This window comes from Meriones unguiculatus, chromosome 8, assembly GCF_030254825.1.
Source record: "Meriones unguiculatus strain TT.TT164.6M chromosome 8, Bangor_MerUng_6.1, whole genome shotgun sequence".
Classification (NCBI taxonomy): Eukaryota; Metazoa; Chordata; class Mammalia; order Rodentia; family Muridae; genus Meriones; species Meriones unguiculatus.
This window is the reverse complement of record NC_083356.1, coordinates 115,908,567-115,929,026: the sequence shown is the minus strand read 5'-3', so window position 1 is coordinate 115,929,026 and position 20,460 is coordinate 115,908,567. Positions and strand designations below refer to the sequence as shown.

Below are 20,460 nucleotides of genomic sequence, written 5' to 3'. Positions count from 1 at the left end.
AAAGAAAACATGGGGCCGTTAGATTTTGACTTTTCACAGTATGAATAAATTGAAGAAATGAAATAAAGATGCCAAAAGTCACCTAGTTTTTCCTGACATTCTATTGGGATAGTTGTATCAGGAAGACCAAGACCTATGATATTTTCAGCTTTTACACGGAATCTATAGGTCTTTCCTTGCTGTAAGCCGGTAACAACACACTCTAAGTTCTTCACAGTCTTGAACTTAATCCAGTCCTGGGCACCTTCTTCTTGATACTCCACTAAGTATCCTGTGATTGGAGAGCCGCCATCACGATCTGGTTTATTCCAAACCAGAGAGACTTCAGTCTTGTCGACATCCACGTGGTGCAGGTCCTTGGGTGGCCCTGGGGGATCTTTGAGAGAAAAGAAAGGTTATGATGAGTGAGTGACAATCCCAGATCTCATCAAACTGTAATTCTATAATCCGAGACAGTAACTCACGGAGAGGATCCAGAGCCTTGATGGGCTTAGGCGTTTCAACAAAAGGACCACGTCCATACTGGTTCTCAGCAGCTACCCGGAAGAGGTACTGATTTCCTTCGTTCAGATGTTTAGCCATATGGCTCTTCTTCTTTGATGTGGTTGAAAGAGGGGACCACTGAGCAGCGGCAACATCTTTCCTCTCGACCACATAATTGGTTATAACAGAGCCACCATCATCCAGTGGTTCCTTCCAAGTAAGGTAACAAGAGTCCTTTCTGATTTCACTGACTTCCAGATCTCTAGGTGGCCCAGGTTTATCTGAAAAGTATTAAATAATAGTTAAGTGACAAGAAAAATGTGTACTTGAGGTTTTTTTGTTGTTGCTTTTTTTTTTTTGTGTGTGTGTGGCTCAAATATTAAAATACATACCTAAGACCAACACTTTTACTGAGACCGTTTTGGAACCAGCCGGATTCTCCACAGTTAGAGAATAGATTCCACCATCTTCATGGGCAGCATTACGGATTTCAAGCTTGCTTCCAACCGGAGTCACATCAATCTGTGCTTTTGTGGGAGCCTCTCTGTCTCCTTTTTTCCAAGTTACCTTCGGGAATGGCACTCCTTTTATGATGGCACTAAGTCTCAGCGTGTCACCAACCCTAATGTGTTGTTCTCTTGCCATGTTGGCATCAAGGATCAGCTCAGGAGGTTCTACAATAGAGGAAATGCCTTCAGGTTGGATTCATTAGTGCACACTAGAATAATAATACTGCCTGTACAGCAGACACCTATTTTTTTCCACAATTGCAGATCACAAGCATTTCTCTTACCAAGTCGGTCCTTTACTAGAACTGGTTCAGGAACTTGGGCTGGGTCTGATTCACCAGCCTCGTTGACTGCTAGCACTCGGAACTTATAGCTCTGACCATCCCTGAGACCAGTGACTTTATATTTAGTTTCAGGGCATGACTCTGGAGTATGATTGGCTCGTCTCCACTCTTCATCTCCAACTTTCTGGTACTCCACAATATAGCCCAGTATCTTGCTCCCACCATCATGACGTGGTGGCTGCCAAGTTAGATCAACTGAATTACATGTTGTGTCTATTGCTTCAGGGTTAATAGGTGGGCTTGGTTTGGCTACAAATAAAAGAAAAAAAAATAGATTAAAATGCAGTGGAGAAAAGCTGGATAATATGAAAACTGAATGAATGATTTAAAACTGTACCAATTGGATCTCTAGCAAAGACTGGTTTGGATGGTGGACTTGGCTCTCCAACACCAATTTCATTTTCTGCAGAAACCCGGAATTCATACTGGCATCCTTCTAGAAGGTCAGGCACCCTAAACTTAGTGTATGGATGGATGGGCTCTTTGGTAACTCTAACCCATCGTTTAGACATAGTTTCCCTCTTTTCCAGGATGTAGTTTGTGATGGGCTTTCCTCCGTCATTTGGCTTGTTCCAGGTTACTAATGCAGAGTCTTTGGTGACCTCTGTGACAACTGGCTGCTCGGGTGCATCAGGAACTCCTGTAATAGATGTTAGCAAGATGTAGTAAGTGTTTAAGGCTGCCCATTCCCTATGTCGAGCCTTGGCCCATCCCCCACCACAGCACATACTGAAACGATCTTTGGCTTTCATTGAATCAGACACCAGAGGGTCACTTATTCCATACAGATTCTCAGCGTGAATCCGGAAGATATAATCCTTTCCTTCCAGCAGTTTTGGAACCTTGCATGTTGTTTTGGCACTGGCAGATGTCACAGGCATCCAAATGTCTTTACCCAGCTCCTTCTTCTCAATAATGTAATTGGTGATTTCACTTCCTCCATCATCTAGAGGTGGCTTCCAAGAAATAATCATGTATTCTTTGGTCACCTCGTCAAAAGTGACAGGTCCTACCGGCGGCCCAGGACGGTCTGCAGAAAAGAACAACACAAAAAGAAGTCAGCACAAAACATTATCACTTCTGCTTCTTAAAAGGACAAAAAGGGCCTATTAACCTTGATAAATAGAACTTACCAACAACATTGACTTGACAGAAACCTTTCCTGGAGCCTGTACTGTTCTCCACGACCACACAGTATTTTCCAGAATCTGAGCGTTTGGCTTTGGTCTTCTCAAGAGCAAGTGTGGTGAGAGTGGTCTTAATGTGTGTACGATCGTCTTCCAGTATGTCAACTTCATCTTTGAACCAATCTACTTTAGGCTTTGGTTTGCCTGAGTAACGGCCAGTGAGGGCGAAAGCTTCACCAACTCGGACTGTAAGCTTATCTCTGAAGTCAAGGTCCAGTGTTGGTGGAGCTAAAATTGAGAATTATAGACAGGAGTCATTTTTGCTATCCTATGATAAAGCTGTACACGTGGAAGTTTTCAAAGCACAAACTGTAGAAGATACATACCCAGCTCATCCTTGCAAGTGATTGGCTTGGTGCAAAATGACGGCTTGCCTTGTCCAACAATATTGACCGCGCTGACACGGTACTCGTAGGTGTCACCTTCTTTTAAGTCTTTAACTGTGTATTTTCTGCTCATAAGGTTGTCGTTTGTCACCCTGTGGAACTTCTCAGTGCCAATGAGGCGGCTTTCTAGGACATAGTTAATAATTTCGGATCCACCATCGTACTTGGGAGGGTTCCAAGTCAAAGACACGGTGCTCTTAGTGACTTCTTTGACTTCCAGGTCCTCGGGTCTCTCTGGTACAGCTGTAGTCACAATGAGAAGAGTGACACAGTGAGGAGGTAGAACAGTGGCATAGCACCGTTTCCAGAGGATTAGTTTTAAAAACGAAACTATCTGCTTCAATGAATCTCAAGACTGTTCTCGCCATAGAAGCATCAGGGGGAGACTAGATTGCAAGGATCCAGTGCTCTCAACTGTTACATGAGGAAATCAAGCCTCATTCGGATTAAATATCAAAAGATCATTAGGGTTAGCAGTTTGAGAGTTAGAAAAATGACTCAGTTTTTACTTATGTCATTGAATGGGAACCTTCCAAAACGACAGCAACAAACAGATGGCAGGGAATCATCCCAGGGAAGGAATTTCATGACTCAGACACATGCCTGCCATTTCTTTCATAGTCACAAATACAATGACATCAGATACTGTACAGCTGTCTTAATGCTTGACAGATGGTAACACGTATGACTCGCACACACACACACACACGTGTGCACCATATTGTTGCAGTAAATGAATAGCAAAGTGGTTAATCATACACTGGTTTTCAATTTTACTTACTTATTGGATCTCTGATGACAAGGGCATTTGGTGTCTCAACAAATGGGCCCATGCCAATACTATTTTCAGCTGCAATTCGGAAAAAGTAGGATTTTCCTTGAATAAGACCCTGTACAGTAGCATTCTGTCGCGTGACCGTGTATGTCACAGGGGTCCATGCTCTGCGGTCAGCCTCCCGCTTCTGAATGACATAGTTGGTGATTGGAGAGCCACCGTCATCTTCTGGAGAGAACCACGTCAGTTTGCAGGAGTCATTGGTTAGGTTGTCAGAGAGGAATGGTATTCCAACAGGTCCTGGAACATCTGGGGACAAGAGGAACGATTTTAAGCCATCTGTCTCCAATGTTCAATCAACATGTTACCTTTCAAAGTGGAGGTAAAAGTATGCTATCAAAGAAAGTAATATTTTTGTGCTTTTTAATGAAGATTTTTTTCCTGTTTTGCTTATGATATTTAACCACATCTACCTCTATGTCCATAATTTCTATTATCTATGTCTGTCTGTCTGCTTCTTTTCTAACATCTATCATTCATCCATCCATCCATCTATCCATCTTATCTATCTATCTACCTATCTATTTCCCTCCTTCTCTCCCTCCCTCCCTTCCTCCCTCCCTCACTGTATTGCCTAGTCTGGCCTTGATCTCACAATTTTCTTATCTTAGCCTCTGAAATAGTTGGGATTTTAAAATGAAGTAGGTTTGTGCTACCATGTTTTAATAAAAAAATAGAATAAAAAAGGATTTTCCTTGAATAAGATGTTGTACAGTAGCATTTTGTTGAGTAACCATGTATGTCACAGGGGTCCATGCTCTGTGGTCAGCCTCCCACTTCTGAATGACATAGTTGGTGACTGGAGAGCCACCACCATCTTCTGGAGATGGGGGTAGGTTATAGATATAATCAAAATGCTGATTTCTAAAAAGTTGCATTTCTGGGCACAGTGGTACAGGCCTTTAATCCCAGCACTTGGGCAGGCAGGGGCAGCCAGAGCTCTGAGGTTGAGGCCAGCCTGGTCTACACAGTGAGAATTTTACCTTGAAAAATAAAATAATAAAATAAAATGTTGCATAGACAAATTGAAAGTTTTTACCTAATACATCAACAATAATTGTCTTCTTTCTTTCTCCGCCTTCATTTTTGGCAAGGAGAGAGTACACGCCTTGATGGCTCCGCTGGCAGTTCTTGATGACCATGGATGAGCTAATGGCTGTGGTCTCAATGGCGGCTTCTTGAGGCAGGGCTCTTTCGTTCATGCTCCACGTGACAGTTGGAGGCGGCTTCCCAGACACATAAGCGATGATTCGGATCACCCCTCCAGCATGGACCACTATTCTGTCTCTGACGCTGGCATCAAGCTGAAGGTCGGGCACCACTGGGAACAATTGAAAATGGCAAATGTGACTTCCGTGTCTCAACAGATAGCACAAATAGCGATACACGGCAGAAGTACTGGTGATTACCAATTCTGTCCTTCATTTCAATAACATCTGTGACTTCTCCAGGTTCCCCGGCACCAGCAATGTTGACGGCTCTCACTCGGAACTTGTAGAATGCTCCTTCTTTTAATCCGGTCACAACGAGTTTTGTGCCTCTTACTTCTTTATCTTTACCCTGGGGGGAAAAACAGCAAATATTTTATAATTAGAGTACTTCTAATATAAAGATGTGTACTATATCTGATGCGTGACGCTGCTGCTTTAGTAACCTTCTCAAGTATAACTGCTACCTACCCACCCTTCTCAGGAGGCTTTAAAGATCGACATTATAGATAGTGAGTGAATTTGTTGCCAGAAAATTGATTTTAAAAATTAGTGGCAAATGATAGAAAAAACTGTACCGTTCATTTGCTCCATCTCTCCAGGATTCATAACCAAAGATAAGTGAATAACATGACAACTTCTGATTGCTTAATTTTTAGTTTTAATTGATCTATCACAACTCTACTCACAGTGTAATAATCTATCATGTGTAAAAAGCTGGCAATAACATTTCCATCTCCTTAAATATTTAACATTTCTACCTGTTGGGAGATTTCAAACCCTTCCAGTTTTTTAAAATAAAATCTATGATAAATCGTTGTAAACTATAGCCATCATGCTGTGCTATTGAACGCTAGAACATATTCTTTCTATTTCGATACTCAATATAGGAACTTCTTGGCCCTTCCTACTCCTGACCTGATTATTTTGACATAAAGTTATTTTTCTGATGTTTTTAATCTAAAATATAGGCAGAAACAAATGGGCTTGAGAATAACTATTTAAAACACATTCACAGCACATATCCTTAAAGAATGTTTTTAGCTACCTTTTCCCATTCGTCTTTTCCTTCTTCCTTATATTCAACAATGTATCCAGTTACTTTGGATCCACCATCTTTTAGGGGAGGAGACCATTCTAAGTCCACAGATGACTTTGTCCAGTCTGTCACTTTGGGGAATGGAGGACCAGGGGGAGCTGGAAAGAGCCAGGACACATCAGCATTCTTGATTTCTATGTACTTTTGGAGACATTATGATTATTACTTGGAAAGAATGGTTTAATGGCTTACCAACTGGATCTCTCGCAGTCACCGGATCTGAGGGAAGACTTGCTGGACCCACTCCAGCAGCATTGATTGCATATACCCGGAACTGATAGTCTGAACCTTCGATAAGACCAGTCACTTTATAAGAAACACCCAGAGTCATGGCTTTGATCGGGTCTCGGTTAACTCTCTTCCATCTCTTTGAAGTGGTGTCTTTCATTTCTAACCAATACCCAGTCACAGGAGAGCCTCCGTCATATTCTGGCTCTTCCCAGTTGACAGTCATGGAGTTACGGGTGACACTGCTCACTGTTGGTTTATCTGGAGCTCCCGGGACAGCTGTGAGAAAAGTACATTAGTTGAAAAGATGTTATCTTAAAAACAAAAGCAAACGCAAAGGGTGGCGTCATATGTGAAACTGTTGTCATACTTACAGAAGAGGTTGCGTGCTGTTTCTGGTTCACTGTCAAGTGGTTCTCCAATGCCATATTTATTCTGGGCCATGATGCGGAATACGTATTCATGGCCTTCTAGCAATTTGGGAATGGTGTACATGCACTCTTTAGGCTCACTGGAGACACGTACCCATGTCTTTCTGTTGGCTTCTCTTTTCTCTATGACATAGTTTGTAATCTTAGACCCACCATCATCTTTAGGTGGGAGCCAAGACAATGTCATTTGATCTGCTGAAATAGATTCAAACTTTATGGGTCCCACAGGGGGTCCAGGACGACCTAAAGAGAGTTTTTAAAAAGGATATTTTATTAGTTGAATGCTTTTAACGCCAAATTTTATTTATGACTTAAAAATCCCCACGTAGTTGTAACCAAACAGTGCAATCATTACCAAGAACGTTCAGTCTCATCTCCTTTGATGCTGTACCCAGGTTGTTGACGGCTGTAATAGAATATAGGCCAGTGTCACTCCGGCGGGACTGAGGAATAACTAGGGTGCAAGTGTCATCCACCACCTGTTTGTTGACGTGGGCGTCATAGACAACAGGTTCCTTGCTATCAGGCTTCTTTGGGGGCGCTTTAAACCAGGTGAGAGTCGGGAACGGCACTCCTTTAATTTTGGCCACGATGTTAACATCAGTCCCTTCTTCAACTTCCATGAATTCTTTTAGCTCAATTGACGGTGGGCCTAGATTATTAACAACAAGGACAAACGTTAATAGAAGGAGTAAGAAGCACTAAGAAACAGAGAGTGGAATTCGCTGTGGCTATAGACTATTTGGGTTGATGGAATTCAGACCTAATCGTCCAAGCTAATATAAAGAATGGGTTTCTTTTTTATTTTTTAAACACTGTTCCACTAGTTTGCGGGCAGTTGCATGTAGCTATCCTGAATTGGATCTACACACAGACCCCTATTTTCTATTGTCTCTCCCTTGTCATGCCTTATTATACACATAAAAATTCTGACAAAGGGGAGCAAGGAGTGAAGATCACAGTGAGTTTTGCTTGGCACTTTGGGCATGATGTTTTCCTTTAGTAGTTTTCAGAGTCATGAAGTCATTTTCATGCTCACGTAGATGCTCTGATGAGAATTTTATAAGAAATATGATTGCTGGTAGAAGCCAAACGCTTTTTTACTTTTCTACAAATTTACTATGAGGGTGCAGAAAGGATTGGCACAATCACAAGACCAAATAAACACACAGTGGTTGCGATGGTAACAGTCATTTGAAGAGACTTTTCTATATGTATCTTATCTTCCAAACTAACGTGGGTTTTCTCAAATAGAGGTTAAGCCTTGTTCGGAAAGATGAATTGGTCTTATCAGGTGCTGAGCAAATTACTTGCTTGCTGCCCCTTTAGTTCCCTTAATTTCTGATAAATAAGACAGCTTGCCTTGCAGAAAATTAGAAGAAAGTTACAGGTTTCTTGTTTGTAGCAAAAGCAATATGGGAGGATATTTGCTAATTCTGTCCACAATGGGGTCATAAGTGATTGGAGAATGTGTCCATGCCTCCATGCAGCCCACAGGGACACCCTGGCAGATGGATGCACTGTGTCTTTATTATTAGGGTCCCAGGAAAGCAATCCCAGAGAAGGAAATTCTCTGTTAAATACGTACATGTCTGGTCTTTGACAGTCACAGGACCAACAGTGGCTGAAGGCTTGCTGACCCCGGCCTCGTTGACAGCTTTGACTCTGAATTCATATTCCCCACCTTCAACAAGGTCTTCAACAGTGAATTCCAGCTCCTCCACATCACGCTTATTGCACTGTCTCCATGCTTCTTTCTTCTTCCCCGTGGGGTCCCAGGCGAGACACTCAACAATATAGTGGGTGACAGGAGAGCCCCCATCATTCTTTGGAGGTTTCCATGACAGATGTACTGTGTTCTTTGTAATAAGACCAATCTTGAGTTTAATGGGAGGGTCAGGAGGATCTGTAAAAACGGTGTAGGAATTGTTAAGCACAGCTGTGAATAATGTGGCTCATTCTCGAGACGAGATTTTTGAACTGGCGTTTTAAAACTTACATATTGGGTCTCTGGCAGTGGTCCTCTGAATGGTTTCTGCAGGTGGGCCAATTCCGAAACGGTTTTCTGCTCGCACACGGAAGAAGTACTGCTGCTCAGAGATGAGATCTGGCACCACAAAGGTGGTGCTTCCGCAGTTTGGATTGACTTTCGTCCAGGCTTTCCCATCAATTGTCTTCTTCTCAATCACGTAGCCTTTGATCCTGTCTCCTCCGTCATCATCTGGCATCTTCCACGAGAGGCGGCAACTACCTCTTGTGATGTCACTGACCTTCAGATCTTTGGGAGGGCCTGGTGCATCTGTTGGTTGCAAACCACAGCATAAGCACCATCCTTTGGATGTTTAAAGCAATTTGCTTTGATTCTGTCATAATGACAAAAGTCTTTCTTACCCATGACTTTAACTCTGCAGTTGGCAGTTTTCTGTCCTGCTTTATTCTTGGCTGTGATGCTGTATTTGCCCGAGTGAGCTCGAATACACTCTGGGATAATGATGACTGAGGAGTTTTCGGCAGTCTCCAGCTATATGGAGAAGAATTGTAGTTATCCATTGAATGAAATTACAGCATTACTAAGGCCAATCATAGCCCTGACTCATTAGGCTATTGCCTCTTACCTGTGCATCTTCAGGTATATCATGGACTCCATCCTGTTAGGAAAGAAGACAATTACATTTTAAATACTGTTTCCAGTTAGTCAATGGAAGACACCAAAATCTTGCAACTATTACCTTCATTGCCTTCTTTGCCTTTCCGTCAAATTCCCAAGATGACTTCGGTGTTGGGCGTCCCTTGATGACAGCAGGGATCCTGATCTGGGAGCCAGCTTTACAAACCAGGCAGTCTTGTGCTCCAATGTCAATGAAAACCTCTGGAACCTCTGGAATGCCATGAATAATAGGACAGCAGTTAGCTAAATTATCGGAGAGGTAAGTTATCCCCAGTACATTAATGTCACCAGCTGAGCCAAAGGTGGACATAAAAGCTGACAAGAATGAGCACCTTGGATATCCGTGGCAGGGATCTCTCCAGTTGTGTCACTTGGTTCAGATTCACCAGCTTCATTGACAGCTTTCACTCTGAACCTGTACTTCCTGAGTTCTTTCAGATTGGGCACCACACATTCACAGGTAGTGAGAAGTTTGTCAGGTTCATTGACTCTTTTCCAGTCAGTGGTACCTTCCTCTTGCATTTCTACAATGTAGCCTTTGATGGGGCTGCCACCGTCTTTGGCTGGAGGTTTCCATCCTAGCGAGATGCTCGATTTTGTTTTATCTTTAACCTCTGGGCAAGAAGGTGCCCCAGGAGGGTCTAATAAGGAACAAACATCATATCACATTTTGAAGTAAAGGGATGCTACTTTTACATATATCATAAGACTTTCACTCTATAAGACATTTATTGTAGTCTATTATAATATTAAAATGAAATGCTAGAAAAGTATAACAAATAAGAGCATATTTTTAGTATTAATGCAGAAAACAGAAAGCGAACAAGTCCCTGGGAAAAGGATTATTGCTCTCCCTGGCTACATTGATAGTCTGTGAGCACTCCATTGGTGAAAAGCCATTTTACTTCTGAGATCCTACTGCAGAGATTTAGCAGTGTATTTTCCTTTGAAAAGTTGTTTGCAACTAAAAATTTTGCTTCCTGCAATATGAAAATTAAAAATATTTTCATCACTAGCTGGGAAAACCTCTGCATACAAACTAATCTTGATGCACTTTAGGGGCAGAATCAATCAGAACCAATGTTTCTGCTCATCATTCTTATGGCGCCTAACAATGGATGAAACTCTTTTATTCCATTTGCCTGTTTGCTTTAAATCTTTCCCCCTTCTGTGTGTCTAGTCTAGACTCTTGGCCAGTTCATGTTCCATACTAATTTTCTAAATGAAAATGTGACTACCTTATTATATATTTGCTCTCTAAAGCATGCAGGTGCCTTAAATCTTTAAAAGAAACAGTTCAAGCGTTTCTTCAGAGACTCCAATTGGGTATTATTTAGAAACTGCACTGAACTATGAAAATCACAGTACTTTAATTTCTGAGACAATCTGCTAATATATGATCCAGCAAGATTTTTCATTATTTGACCTCAGGTATTATGCCTGAGAATGTAATATCTTTGTTCACATTTTCCTTTTTTTAATTGAATTCTTACAAGAGTGTCTGTCTGCTTAATGGGGAAAAACAATTTCCATAACTAATGAGATAGACTTTTGAACTCTAAGCCTGGAATGCACATCCTTATTGTTGTGGTTAAAAAAAAAAAAACAAAAACACTAGCTTTAATCTAAGAATTCAAAAACTATTTTATGTATGTATGTGTATATGTACATGCTTCGCTATGCATGGTACTAATGAAAATATGAGAAATTTATGAGTAAACTACTTAGTCACTTTACCCATTAGAAATGGGTCCAAGAAAAAAAAAATACTTACATATGGGATCCCCGGCAACCGCTGGGTCTGACGGTTCGCTGGGAGGGCCAATTCCTGCAGCATTTATTGCCATGGCTCTAAACTGATATTTCACTCCTTCAATCAAACGTGGGACATTGAACTCCACACCTTTCAGTCCTACTTTGGTGATTGGTGCTCGGCTAACACGTGACCAGTAGGCGCCCCCTTCCTCTCTCTTCTCTAGCCAGTAGCCAGTAATTGGAGAACCTCCGTTGTCCAAAGGAGGAGTCCAGCTCACAAGCATAGAGCCTTTGGTGCGTTCTAAGACCTTTGGTTTTCCAGGAGGTCCAGGGAGGCGATAAGGATCTTGAATGACGACTTTGTCTGATTTGCATTCATCACTGATTCCATATTTATTCACTGCCCTCACCCGGAACTCGTACTGACCATTGGGGATAAGTTTCCAGATCTAGAAAGTCAGGCGAATAAAGAAATCAGCTTGGGTTGACGTTTTACTTATTTTAAAACTCAATTTATTTGGGGATGGATCGCCATAAGAAGTAAACACACAGACTTAAATCGCAGGATAGAGAGGAAAAGAAAAACCTCTTAAAAACAAGACATCAGTTTCTAGTAGATTTTGAGTTAGAGCACAATAAGTAGCATTTGCTCAATGGCCTTATGTGCAAAGTGATAAATGCCAAGGTAACAAATAGATGCTGCTTATGTGGGATTGTGAGTTTGATCCTTAAATTCTTAAGTTACATTAAAAGTGCTATCAAACCAGAAATACGTCCTATTAATGTGCATAGAGTTGGAAGCATTTACCCCGTATCTTCTCTCAACAGCAGTGTTAGTGACCTCTTCCCATTCAGACTTTTTCCTGCTGGCATCACGTTTGTCAATGACGTAATGGGTGATTTCACTGCCCCCATTGTCAAGAGGGGCATCCCACGTCAGGTAGCAGGACTCAGCTTTAATGTCGGTAACAGCGAGGTTTCTGGGTGGAGATGGACGATCTGGAAATGAACAGCAAGGGGACTGAGAACTTACTCTTAAACAGGAAGTAGGAAGGTGGCTTCCCTTCCCGCACAGGAGGCGAGCCACTTACCATATACCTCCACGTGAACATTGCGGAACACGGAGCCAAGACGATTGGAAGCTGTAATTGTGTAAGTGCCTTTGTCCTCCCTGACTGCCTTGGGGATGCTGAGCTCGGTCTTCGCCTCACTTCGGGATACTTCTTCCTTGGTTATCTGAAGCGCGTCAGTGGGTTTCTCAATCACTTTCTCATTCTTGGACCACTCAATCTTAGGCATGGGGAGTCCCGTCACATCTGCAGGGATGTTGACCGGCTCTCCGGCCTTAACTTTGATCGTGTCTCCTCGAACAGCCAGGCGCAGCTTGATAGTTGGAGGGACTGCAAAATGAAGGAAAGAGGAAAACAGTCATAAGGCTGTTCCCTCAAGTAACCATAAAGAGCATCCAATGGCATAAGGACGGAATCCATACCTTCATCATCTTGTATGACCACGTTAAGAGGCAGAGATGGTTCGCTTTCACCAATGTCATTGACAGCTTTGACACGAAACTCATACATCTGGTGCTCATCAAGGTTCTCAACCAGAAATGATGTGGTTGGGCAGAGTCTCTTGTTGACTCTTTCAAAGTCAGGTTTGTCGTGGCGGCGTTTTTCAATGATATACCCTTGGACGGGGCTTCCCCCATCACTGCGGGGCTCCTTCCAGTCAAGTGTGATAGTGGATTTTGTCCTCTCTGTATACGTAAGCCTTTCAGGAGATGTTGGAGGGCCTTAGAGCAGAAGCAATTGGAAATGGTGAGGATGAAATAAGTATTTGCATAAGAAACAATATTTTCCTGTTTGTGTTAAAAATAGATTAATTGGAGTTTCAAAACTATTTTCAAATACAGTCACAATAGCTGTTCTCACTAACAGCATTTTATTCTTAGTGAATGTCTCATCAAAACCATTAATTAAAAATAAGTCAAGGATATGCGTACATGTGTTTTGTATTTAGTATTTTAGATTGTTTCTCTGTGATACTGACAAAACTTCTAATTCTACAAAACTAGGAAAATCTGTGTTTGAAGCCCCGCTTTGAGTGCCAGCAGAGAGCGAAGCTGTTTTTTTCTTTTGTGACCAGACAGTAGATGTGGTTACTGAACACCCATTGAGTCATATTGCCTCCTAGAAAAATCATTTATGAAATACCACAAGGGTTCTGTGTACTTAAGAATTGGTTCTGACTATCCCATTCTAGCTGACTGCTACTGCAGACAGAAGCCAGGGAATCTAGTCTGAGGCCTCCACCACAACCTGAAGTTAATGGACTTTATTTTTCCTGTTCTTTGTCGTGCCTAATTGGGTTTCTCTATTCTTCCAGTGTGGAGACTTCTTAGCAGTGTAGTAAAACTAAATCATTTATCATATGGCAATCATCTGACATATATATATCATATATATGTATATTGTATATATGTGTTTGAAAAGCAACAAATTGAATTCTATATAACTACTACATTGTTATATTTAATTTTCCTTAGTATATAATATTGGAAAGACTAAATGCTTCTAAATTATTTGTAGGTTATTACCAAGACTTGGTTGGTCTAAAATTTTTGGCACAGACCACTTTGCATAATTTACATACTTAAAGCAAAATTATACGGAAATTTAGCAAATGCGGCATCTTTAAAATTGCTAGTAGATATCTGATTTTCTTGATTGCCCTCTAGCTGGTCTAAGATCTTGAGTGTGTTGGGTGTTTTGAGCTGTAATTCTCAGAAAATTCTCTACACATCGATGAGCAGAATATTTAGCGCATACAGTGGAAGTCTTTTCTTACCTAGTGGATCAACTGCAAGAATTGGTCCTATTTCAACTGGAGGCCCACAACCAAACTTGTTCTTGGCAATGACACGGAACTTGTATTCTTGTCCCTCTATAAGACCTGTGATGTCACATTTAGATCTGTCGGTCTCGATGGGTTGTCTCCAAGTGTGCATCTTGGCATCCTTTCTTTCAATTATAAACCCTGTGATATCACTTCCCCCATCATCTGCTGGATCAGACCAATTAAGCAGACACATCTTTCTGTTTGTTACAACAGGTTTGAGATCAAGAACTGGGCCCGGGACATCTGGAAAATTAAACAGTAACCAAGAAAACAAAAAAACACACAAACAAATAAACAAAAAACAATCAATATAGGAAGATCACATCACATGAAAAGAACCCTATGAAAATCCACAAAACACTCCTTACCAAACACTTCAACCCGGACTGCCGCAAATTTGGTACCACAGCTATTTGTCGCCGTGATCACATATCTGCCGTGGTCTTTTCTCAGTGCATTCTTGATAATTAGTTCAGATTTGGTTCCAACATTCTCTATTACAACACGTTCCTTGTCCAGCTCCCCTTCTTCTATGGTCCATACTTTTGTGGGCACCGGACGGCCTGTCACCACAGCTGGAATTCTAAGAGTCTTCCCAGCCATGATTTGTATTCCGCCCTTGACAGAAACATCCAGCTCCACATTCGGAGGCTCTGTCGAAGGAGAACAGCCACGTACATTAGTGCGAGGAAGAACAAAATGTGGTCTCACGTTGAGAAATACCCATTTGCCCTCCCCCCAGAGAACTTGAGCTACCTTGTGGTTCAGCCACAGTAACAGGTTCCGTTTCTCCAGGCGGCCCTTCGCCGGCCGCATTGACAGCACTCACGCGAAGTTTGTAATCGGCCCCCTCGCGGATTTCTTTGACGGTGAACTGACGCACTTTGATCATCTTCTCTGTGCAGCGAGACCACTCATTCGTGCCAACCAACTGCTTGTCGACAAAGTAGCCAATAATCTCGCCGCCACCATTGAAAGCTGGGGGCTCCCACTCCAGTTCAATGGTTGTAGAGCTGGTGTCAGCAACTCTGGGGACAGGTGGCCCAGGCGGTGCTAGGATGAGTGCAGAATACGCAGGTCAGATTCACCGATGCCTTCCAAATGTGGGGTACACTGTGCTCCCACCCCGTCTTCTGAAGGGGTTACTTACAGATTGGGTCGCGAGCTGTTTTAGGATCTGATGGTGGGCTGAACTTTCCGGGTCCCGCAGCGTTTTCAGCACAGACTCGGAAGACATAGGTGAGTCCTTCTAATAAGCCATCTACCTTGGTTTTCAAAGAACTGAGAAGGGTTTTGTTGACACGGGACCAGTGGGTGCTATTGACCTCCCGTTTTTCAAGCCAGTAGCCCAAGATGGGGCTACCGTTATCTTTTGGCTCATTCCATGTTACCAGCATACTGTTGCTGGTGACATCTTCCACAATGGGTTTATCTGGGGCATCAGGTGGTTCTGATAAAAAAGTAAAAGTAACAACCCATATTTGAATCCATAATAAGACATAAAATCAATTTTGCAAAATCATGAAAAATTATGATAACATTGTACATGAAAACATATGGTGAAAAGGCCAATTCATGACGCTAAAGGAACCTTACCAAATGGATCTTTGGCTAAAAGCGGCTTTGAGACACATGGTGGTCCAGGTCCAAACCTATTTTCAGCTCTCACACGGAAAAGGTACTCTTTCCCTTCGATCAGTTTTGTTACTGAATATTTGCAGTTTCTGAGTGTTGCAGTGATAACAATCCATTCTGAGTCTGGTTTGGTCTTGTCTTTCTTTTCCAAGGTATAGTTAATGATTTCACTGCCACCATCATCCAGGGGCGGTTCCCATTTACAGAGGACAGAGTTCTTCCTGATATCCTCAAATACAAAGTTGATTGGCGGTCCTGGTGTGTCTAGTATTTTGAAGGAGAACAGTGATTAAAATTTTGTATAGAACTGGTGGCTATGAAAAATGTAAATGTTAGTATGGTTTTTGATACAACTTCTAGTTTTTCCGTATCTTTCTATCTTTGTATTACATTAGTTAACAAATAACAAGGTCATTTGATTTCTTTTTAGTAGTGTCTGCTTAGATGGTAAAAATGTAACTGTGAACTATGTGCTAAAGCCATTTCCTTTAACGGGTTCCCAAACTCCTCACTTTTATGTTTTGCTAATACTCTTACATAGATTTTCTTTCTCTGTTGGGAAGTTTAGTTTCAACTGCTTACCTAACACACTGACAGTGCAAGGTGCTTTTGCAACACCATGGTCATTCTCAACTTTGATCATGTACTGGCCGTGGTCGGGCCGCAGAGAATCCCGGACACGCAGCTGAGATTCTCCTTGTTTGCTATTGTTGATGCTCAACCGCTCTGTCAGAGGCAGGAAAAACGGCTCCTCTTCTTCAGCTTCTCCCTTCTTCCTCCTAACAGGAGGTGCTGCTCGCTTCTTAATTTCCTCTGGTATTATGACATTGTCATCTTTTATCCATGTGATTGTTGGGTAAGGTGAGCCGGAAATGGTTGCATCAAGTGCTATTTCATCACCCCGCTTTACTTCCAGGCTTGTCCTGAGGATGACTTTTGGGGCATCTGTAATAATGGAAAGCCAGAATTGTCTTTAACTTAAAGTTGTTCTAATTTTTAATTCAAACCGTGAACCTCATCTATTTTACAAAGAGAAAGTAGCACTCCCAATCAATTAAACGTACCAACAGGATCTACAGCTTTGGCTGGGGGAGTGGCCCGAGAAGGTTCGCCTATACCCGCAGCGTTCTCTGCTCGCACACGGAATTGGTACTCTTTTCCCTCCTCGAGTCCTTTTGCTGTGTAGGTCAGGACAGGCACCAGGTGCTCGTTGCATCTCTTCCATCTATCCTCACCCTTAACAAGCTTCTCTATGATGTAACCCATGATCTTGCTCCCTCCATCGTACAAGGGCGGTTTCCAGGTGATAGTCATGGCCTTGGCTGTAGGATTATGAACCTCAACATCGACAGGTGGATCAGGTGGTTCTGGTGAAGAAAGAGAGCTAGCTGTTACTGCTGGGGAAGACACCTTACTGAGAGCAAACACAACAGCTCATTTCTGAACCATCGGATGTCTATGTCCCAACTCACGCTTAGGGTCTTGAGCAATGACGGGATTCTTGAGCTCAATATATTCGCCTCCGCCAATCTTGTTGACTGCTTTCACTCGGAAGAAGTATTCGCCGTTTGGTATGAGATCCTTTACGGTCCAGGCCAGTTTGTTCTCGCCAGACATGACTGGTATGTATGTCCTCCTGCCGGCTTCTCTACGCTCCAGGACATAATGAAGGATTGGGCTCCCACCATCATATTCTGGAGGCTCCCATGTTAACTTACAGGAACTCTTGGTGATTTCACTTGCTTTAATATCTTTGCACGGACCAGGCAGACCTGTTACAGATAAAATTGATAATTACTATCCTATGCTTGAAAAATTAGCACTTTAATAGTGAACTTTATCTAATCTGATGCAGACACATTTTCGGTAAGGTGATCTTCTCTCTGCTACCATCTCTCTGAACACAAGGCATTTAAATTAGCTTCCTTGTCCCTCATAGTTATCAGGAACATCAGCCTTCGAGTTTGTGTTAAGCAAAATTGCCCCATTAATTGCCAACTACTATCAGGAAAAAACAAAACAAAACACACCTTACTATTCCTAAAGGAGAAGACTATGGAAAACTTAATTTATACAATTCAGAAAGAAATTTTGATCCCTGAAATATCTTTAGGTGTGCTAGATATTTTATTTAAATGAGTATTTTATATGCAAATAATAAAATAAGTAAATTAATCTATTCAGAGTTTAATTATCTGTTTAACCCCTTCATGATTACTTTACTTTTTCAAGTGGAAATAAGTAACCTGAGGGAGTGTTCAGTTTACAAATGCCAGTCTTGCAGGCATTTGTATGGACCATCACAAAGTCAGCTCTTAGGATTTCGGGAACATAGGGAGAATGTCTGGGGTGTCATTAGAGGATTGTTACCTATGACTTTGACGTTGATGGATGCAGTTGCTGAGCCGAGCTTGTTCTCCAGGGTGATGGTGTAAACACCAGCATCAGCATGGACACTCTTGGGAACCTCAAGGTGTGCAGAGATGTGGTCATTCTTCATTGTTAACCTGTCACTTGCTTTAACTTCTTTGCCGTCTTTATGCCAGCTCACGGTTGGAACTGGGACAGCTCTGAAGGGCACAGGAATGCTTAGCTTTTCACCTTCGATAACAACAATGTCATGAGTCTCTAGATCAATTGTTGGCTTGCCTACAAAACACCAAGAGAGAGGAGGAGATAGGTCAAAATGCAATGGTCAGGAAGAAAGTGCATCTTACTAACTGTAAAAGACACTGAATTCTTACAGTCTGGGTCTTTGGCAACCACATTTTCAGAGATTTCAGATGGCTCACTGACACCAACAGCATTGACGGCTCTCACTCTCAGAACATATTCTTTGTCTGGAACAACCCCCTCTTCAACTTTGAACTTCAAATCTTTAATTGGGCGAGAATTAACTCGCATCCATTTCTCAGTGCCTACTGGACACATTTCAACATGGTAGCCTATGATAGGGCTGCCGCCAGTTTTCTCTGGAGGTTTCCAAGCAATGGCAATGTGTTTTCTCCCAGCATCAGTCACATGCAGATCAAGAGGAGGTGAGGGAGGACCTGGGAAGACAGGAAAGCATTTACATCACAGCCTTATCATGAGGCCCTAGACAATTTCCTTTGACTGAGCAGCACGACTTACTTGTTGGATCTTCAATTGACAGAATTTCTGTGGGCTCACTTGGGTGACCAACCCCTGCTTCATTTTCGGCCCGAACTTGAAACTGGACTTCTGTTCCTTCAATGACATCAGTTACCCTGAAGTTACAGTCAGGGCCTGAGGTCTTTCCAGCTTTTACCCAACGGGTGCCTAGTTTTTCCTTCTTCTCAATGATGTATCTGTTGGAAGAATAGAGCATTCCATTTAGCATTGAGAAAAACAAATGTTACTAATGTGTAGTCACGTTTGACTTTTTAAAAAATGATCATAGAGTCCTACCTCTGTATGGGTCTTCCACCATCATTTTTAGGTGGCTCCCACTTTAGGTCAACGTGTCGCTTTGTCACATCAACCACTGTCAGGGCATAGGGTGGTCCAGGGGTGGCTGAAAGCAAAATAATCAACGATTAGAAAAGCCTGAGGGGAAAATTAACAAGGTACTGTAAATGCTGTTGCAAAGGCCAGGTAATAGAGCGTACTGAAGGTGTCTTTGGCCAGGACGGAGTCGCCAATTTCAGTGTAGTCACTTTGTCCTATGGCATTTTCTGCGGCAACTCGGAACACATACAGCGAGCCCTCTGTCAGGGGGGTTACTGTGCACTTGGTGTCCTTGACCGTGGTGTCCACCGTTTGCCAGCCTTTCCGCCTCACATCCCTCTTTTCCACAATGTAGTTGGTGATGGGTGACCCTCCATCTTTCTCGGGAACCGTCCATTTCAGGTCAGCTGTATTTTTTGTGATATTAATTACTTCGAGCCAGCGAGGTGGTGACGGGGGATCTGCGAAAATAAAAAGGAAACATTTCCAATTTCAGTCTTCGCCAAATGCTCTCATAGTTACAATGAAACAATGAGGCAAAGGTCAAAATAATGAGTAGCAGGATTTAGATTTTTCCCTTAGGTCATAGTTTCCAGATAGAGCATGAGAATGACTTACATAGTTTCTCCCGGCAAAGCACAGGGTCGCTGGGTTCACTGGGCTCGCTCTCTCCAGCCTTGTTCACAGCTCGCACTCGGAATGAGTACTCCTGTCCCTCCATCAGCCCGGTGAGCAAGTGCTCCGTGGTCGGGACCCCCTCAGCCACTCTGACCCAGTCGTCTGTTCCAGTCTTTAGCATCTCAATGACATAAGACTCAATCTTTGCCCCTCCGTCATGCTCTGGCTTGGTCCAGTTCAGTACTAGTGATGTTTTGCCTATATCCTTTACAGTCGGTTTTCCAGGGGGCCATGGAGGATCTGCGAGCCAATGACATCATTATTTGTTTTGCTCAAAGGAGGTTAATACATGCCTCAAAGTAACCATGGAAAAATCATATGAACAGTACCTATGGGGTCCTTTATTAAGATTGGTTCAGTTGATCTACTTGGCTTTCCCGGTCCTGCCAAATTCTCAGCCAGCACACGGAATCTGTACTTTTTCTTATTGGTGAGGCCTTTCACTCTGAAACAGGGACAAGGGAACACCATGGTGAGAAGCAGTAACCTATGTACTATACATAGAAGAGGCAAGTTTATTTAAACAGTGAGAGTCAATCTGTAAATTTAACTAAGAATCTAACATAAATTTAAAATTGGTTTTTAAATGTCACAATTCTTGATAGCAGACCAAATATATTGCTCTAATTATATCTATAATTGTCAGTT

The 20,460-nt window shown here is 42.3% G+C and overlaps 1 protein-coding gene across 5 annotated transcripts in view; it reads right to left on the bottom strand.

Annotated features, from left to right (window-relative positions):
- Nucleotides 1-20,460, bottom strand: part of Ttn (titin) — a 262,706-nt gene that overhangs the window by 64,738 nt on the left and 177,508 nt on the right. For all 5 annotated transcript variants that reach the window (XM_060390411.1, XM_060390412.1, XM_060390413.1 and 2 more), the window contains 40 exons: nucleotides 20,142-20,257; nucleotides 19,753-20,052; nucleotides 19,296-19,595; nucleotides 19,096-19,201; nucleotides 18,799-18,995; nucleotides 18,411-18,716; nucleotides 18,037-18,315; nucleotides 17,139-17,438; nucleotides 16,731-17,033; nucleotides 16,249-16,611; nucleotides 15,628-15,930; nucleotides 15,182-15,481; nucleotides 14,788-15,084; nucleotides 14,400-14,684; nucleotides 13,981-14,274; nucleotides 12,626-12,925; nucleotides 12,225-12,533; nucleotides 11,942-12,132; nucleotides 11,153-11,582; nucleotides 9,711-10,019; nucleotides 9,440-9,588; nucleotides 9,326-9,358; nucleotides 9,102-9,231; nucleotides 8,710-9,009; nucleotides 8,299-8,616; nucleotides 7,066-7,362; nucleotides 6,654-6,953; nucleotides 6,244-6,558; nucleotides 6,001-6,149; nucleotides 5,154-5,304; nucleotides 4,784-5,065; nucleotides 3,691-3,993; nucleotides 2,850-3,152; nucleotides 2,470-2,751; nucleotides 2,067-2,366; nucleotides 1,674-1,976; nucleotides 1,277-1,585; nucleotides 876-1,157; nucleotides 465-764; nucleotides 83-376 (listed from right to left, as the gene is read on the bottom strand). In XM_060390411.1, coding sequence (XP_060246394.1) covers nucleotides 83-376; nucleotides 465-764; nucleotides 876-1,157; nucleotides 1,277-1,585; nucleotides 1,674-1,976; nucleotides 2,067-2,366; nucleotides 2,470-2,751; nucleotides 2,850-3,152; nucleotides 3,691-3,993; nucleotides 4,784-5,065; nucleotides 5,154-5,304; nucleotides 6,001-6,149; nucleotides 6,244-6,558; nucleotides 6,654-6,953; nucleotides 7,066-7,362; nucleotides 8,299-8,616; nucleotides 8,710-9,009; nucleotides 9,102-9,231; nucleotides 9,326-9,358; nucleotides 9,440-9,588; nucleotides 9,711-10,019; nucleotides 11,153-11,582; nucleotides 11,942-12,132; nucleotides 12,225-12,533; nucleotides 12,626-12,925; nucleotides 13,981-14,274; nucleotides 14,400-14,684; nucleotides 14,788-15,084; nucleotides 15,182-15,481; nucleotides 15,628-15,930; nucleotides 16,249-16,611; nucleotides 16,731-17,033; nucleotides 17,139-17,438; nucleotides 18,037-18,315; nucleotides 18,411-18,716; nucleotides 18,799-18,995; nucleotides 19,096-19,201; nucleotides 19,296-19,595; nucleotides 19,753-20,052; nucleotides 20,142-20,257 — 10,688 coding nt within the window. The remainder of the gene's footprint in view (nucleotides 1-82; nucleotides 377-464; nucleotides 765-875; nucleotides 1,158-1,276; nucleotides 1,586-1,673; nucleotides 1,977-2,066; nucleotides 2,367-2,469; nucleotides 2,752-2,849; nucleotides 3,153-3,690; nucleotides 3,994-4,783; nucleotides 5,066-5,153; nucleotides 5,305-6,000; nucleotides 6,150-6,243; nucleotides 6,559-6,653; nucleotides 6,954-7,065; nucleotides 7,363-8,298; nucleotides 8,617-8,709; nucleotides 9,010-9,101; nucleotides 9,232-9,325; nucleotides 9,359-9,439; nucleotides 9,589-9,710; nucleotides 10,020-11,152; nucleotides 11,583-11,941; nucleotides 12,133-12,224; nucleotides 12,534-12,625; nucleotides 12,926-13,980; nucleotides 14,275-14,399; nucleotides 14,685-14,787; nucleotides 15,085-15,181; nucleotides 15,482-15,627; nucleotides 15,931-16,248; nucleotides 16,612-16,730; nucleotides 17,034-17,138; nucleotides 17,439-18,036; nucleotides 18,316-18,410; nucleotides 18,717-18,798; nucleotides 18,996-19,095; nucleotides 19,202-19,295; nucleotides 19,596-19,752; nucleotides 20,053-20,141; nucleotides 20,258-20,460) is intronic.